Source organism: Lagopus leucura, unplaced genomic scaffold (assembly GCF_019238085.1).
Source record: "Lagopus leucura isolate 7727_CA_CO unplaced genomic scaffold, USGS_WTPT01 33779-0_obj-0_obj, whole genome shotgun sequence".
In the NCBI taxonomy this organism is placed as follows: Eukaryota; Metazoa; Chordata; class Aves; order Galliformes; family Phasianidae; genus Lagopus; species Lagopus leucura.
In genome coordinates, this window is record NW_024967212.1 from 1 (window position 1) to 2,395 (window position 2,395).

General features: G+C 60.3%; 1 protein-coding gene across 1 annotated transcript; it reads left to right on the forward strand.

Annotated features, from left to right (window-relative positions):
- The first annotated feature begins 6 nt into the window (after positions 1 to 6).
- On the forward strand, positions 7 to 2,068 carry LOC122193005 (activin receptor type-1B-like). Its single transcript, XM_042893699.1, has 2 exons — positions 7 to 160; positions 1,280 to 2,068. Exons 1-2 carry the CDS (start codon positions 148 to 150, stop codon positions 1,774 to 1,776), a joined length of 510 nt encoding a protein of 169 aa, XP_042749633.1. The 5' UTR covers positions 7 to 147; the 3' UTR covers positions 1,777 to 2,068.
- Positions 2,069 to 2,395: the final 327 nt, after the last annotated feature.

Genomic DNA, 2,395 nt, shown 5'->3' on the forward strand with positions numbered 1-2,395 from the left:
AACCTGGATGGGGTGAAGCACCACGTGAGGACCTGCATCCCCGAAGCCAAACTGATCCCAGCTGGGAAGCCCTTCTACTGCCTGAGCTCCGAGGATCTGCGCAACACCCACTGCTGCTACTCTGATTTCTGCAACAAGATTGATTTGATGGTTCCCAGCGGTGAGGACAGAGCTCGGGACACGTGCTGGATGCGGGGAGGGGAAATGGGGCTGCTTAGGGCTGGCGTTGAGGCTCTTTCCACTGCTTCCCTTCGGTTGCTGTGCAAACTCGAGCACTTGGCTGATTTCCTCGATGGGTAAAGCGGAGGTAATAACGAGCTGCTTCCAATTAACACGTGGAGTTGCTCGAGCTCCCCTGTGGCAGACGAAATGTCAGCAGACGATGAGGTGGCGCTTTGGGCCAGGAGAAGCTTCCCCAATTTGGTTGTGGTTGGGTTTTTCCCCCCCTCTGCCACCTTCACACGCTGACACTCCTCTTTATCAGCCCTGATCTTTGCGCAGCCTCGTGGAGCAGCAGAGCAGATCTGAGCGTCTGCAGCGACACCAGAGCCTCTGCTGTGTGGGGCTTTGTGTCTGCATGGCCTGAGGCTGCGGGCTGCCTGTTCTCTGGGTGCAGCTCAGCTCCCTCCGCCCGGCTTCTTCTGTGCTTTCCTCCCTCTGGGGCTGCACATCTCCGCACTGCGACCCATGGAGGGGAGCGGAGCAGGGCAGAAGGCGCCCGGTGCTGAGGAAGCAGCCCTGCCCTGTTCCTGGGGGTGTGGGAACCGTCTGCTGTGGGACGGAGGAGTGCATGAACTTCCTCATAGCTCCGCGTTTCGGGTGCCGTGGGTCTGACGAAGGCGGCGGGAGCCGTTTCCTTTGGGCGCAGAGCGGGGGAAGCTTCGCCTGTTCTCAAGATGAGCAGCTGCTCTCCTTGCGTTCAGGACAGAGGGATGGGGGCAGGAAGGAGCCCTTCGCCCAACGCTGCTCGATTTTCCTCCCCCTTGGAGCGTGCCAGGGCACAGTGAGCACAGCTCAGAGGAGCAGAGCTGGCCCAGGGGAGGCTCCCACCGTGCTGAGCAGCAGGAGCCGTCATCCCCAGCACCGCGACCAAAGCACTGCTTGCTTTCGTGGGTCCTCCCTGCAGTTTGGCTGCCCGGCAGCGGCCGTCCCTGTGTTGACAGCGCTGCGCCATCGCGGGGCAGCAAGCAACAAATCTGGGCTGTGAGAGGGGAATTAAAGCACTTGTGAGGTCCTCCAAGAGCGCTTGCGATAACGCTGTGTTTCTTCTTGCTTCAAGGACACCTGAAAGACAACGAGCCCCCGTCGAGCTGGGGCCCGGTGGAGTTGGTGGCAGTGATTGCTGGGCCCGTCTTCCTCGTCTTCGTGGTCGTCATCATCGTCGTCTTCGTGTTTCATCACCACCAGCGCGTTTATCACAACCGGCAGCGGCTGGACATGGAGGACCCCTCTTGTGAAATGTGCCTGTCCAAGGACAAGACGCTGCAAGATCTCGTCTACGATCTCTCCACCTCTGGCTCTGGCTCAGGTAGGGAGGCTCTGACTGGCCGGGACCGAGGAGGACAAGCAGCTGGGGCGGGTTGTGGCTCGGTTTGCTGTTGCCTCACCTCCCCACACTGCCCTGGAGGAGGAGGAGCAAACGCTGCTTGCAGAGCCCGTTTCAGCCCTGAGAGCCCTCGGTTCTCCCGCAGCCAGCAGTGCGTTTCAAAAGAGCTCATCCCTGCAACGCTGAGGGAAACAAGGGCTTGGTTGGCTGTGAGCTGTGGAAGCCGTTAGGTTAAAAAAGAAAGAGAATTTTACGGCGGATGGAAACGTGATCCTCAGAGGCAGAGAACAGAGCAGCCTGAGCTGTGAGCGGGGAGCCGACCTTCGGCACCACATCTGCTCTGTACGAACGGTTTAGGGGATCCCTCCTGCGCTCCCTGCCAGCAGGTGAGCTGTGCAGCTTACGTGAGATGCGGCCCCTCTGCTGGGATGCTTTTCCTAAGAGAGGTTCTGGGGTTTTACTGCTTGTCAGCGCTGCCAGCCTTCAGCCTCCACTCTGCAGGTTGCACTTATCTGATCTGCCGCCCAGCTCTGCTGTTTTCCTGACTGCTGGTGGTTTGCAGGCTGCTTCAAAGCGACGTGCAGCTGCTTCCCGAGCAGCCGAATGGCCCTGCCTCCCCAGGTGCAGGAGCTGCTGCCATTTGCTGCTTTGGATCCTGCTTGGGCTGCTGAGCAGCGTCAGACGGAAAGCCTCCTGGGCTCGGTTCCTCTTGGGGCTGCAGGAGTTTCTTTGGAGTGTTGCTCAGATCCCCTCTCAGTGTTCTCTCTCTCCCCCCCTGGGGCTCTCAGCTCATCCCCACCAGGAGCTGCTCCGGGCTCCCACCGCTCTGCACCCCCTGTGGGGCTCTCC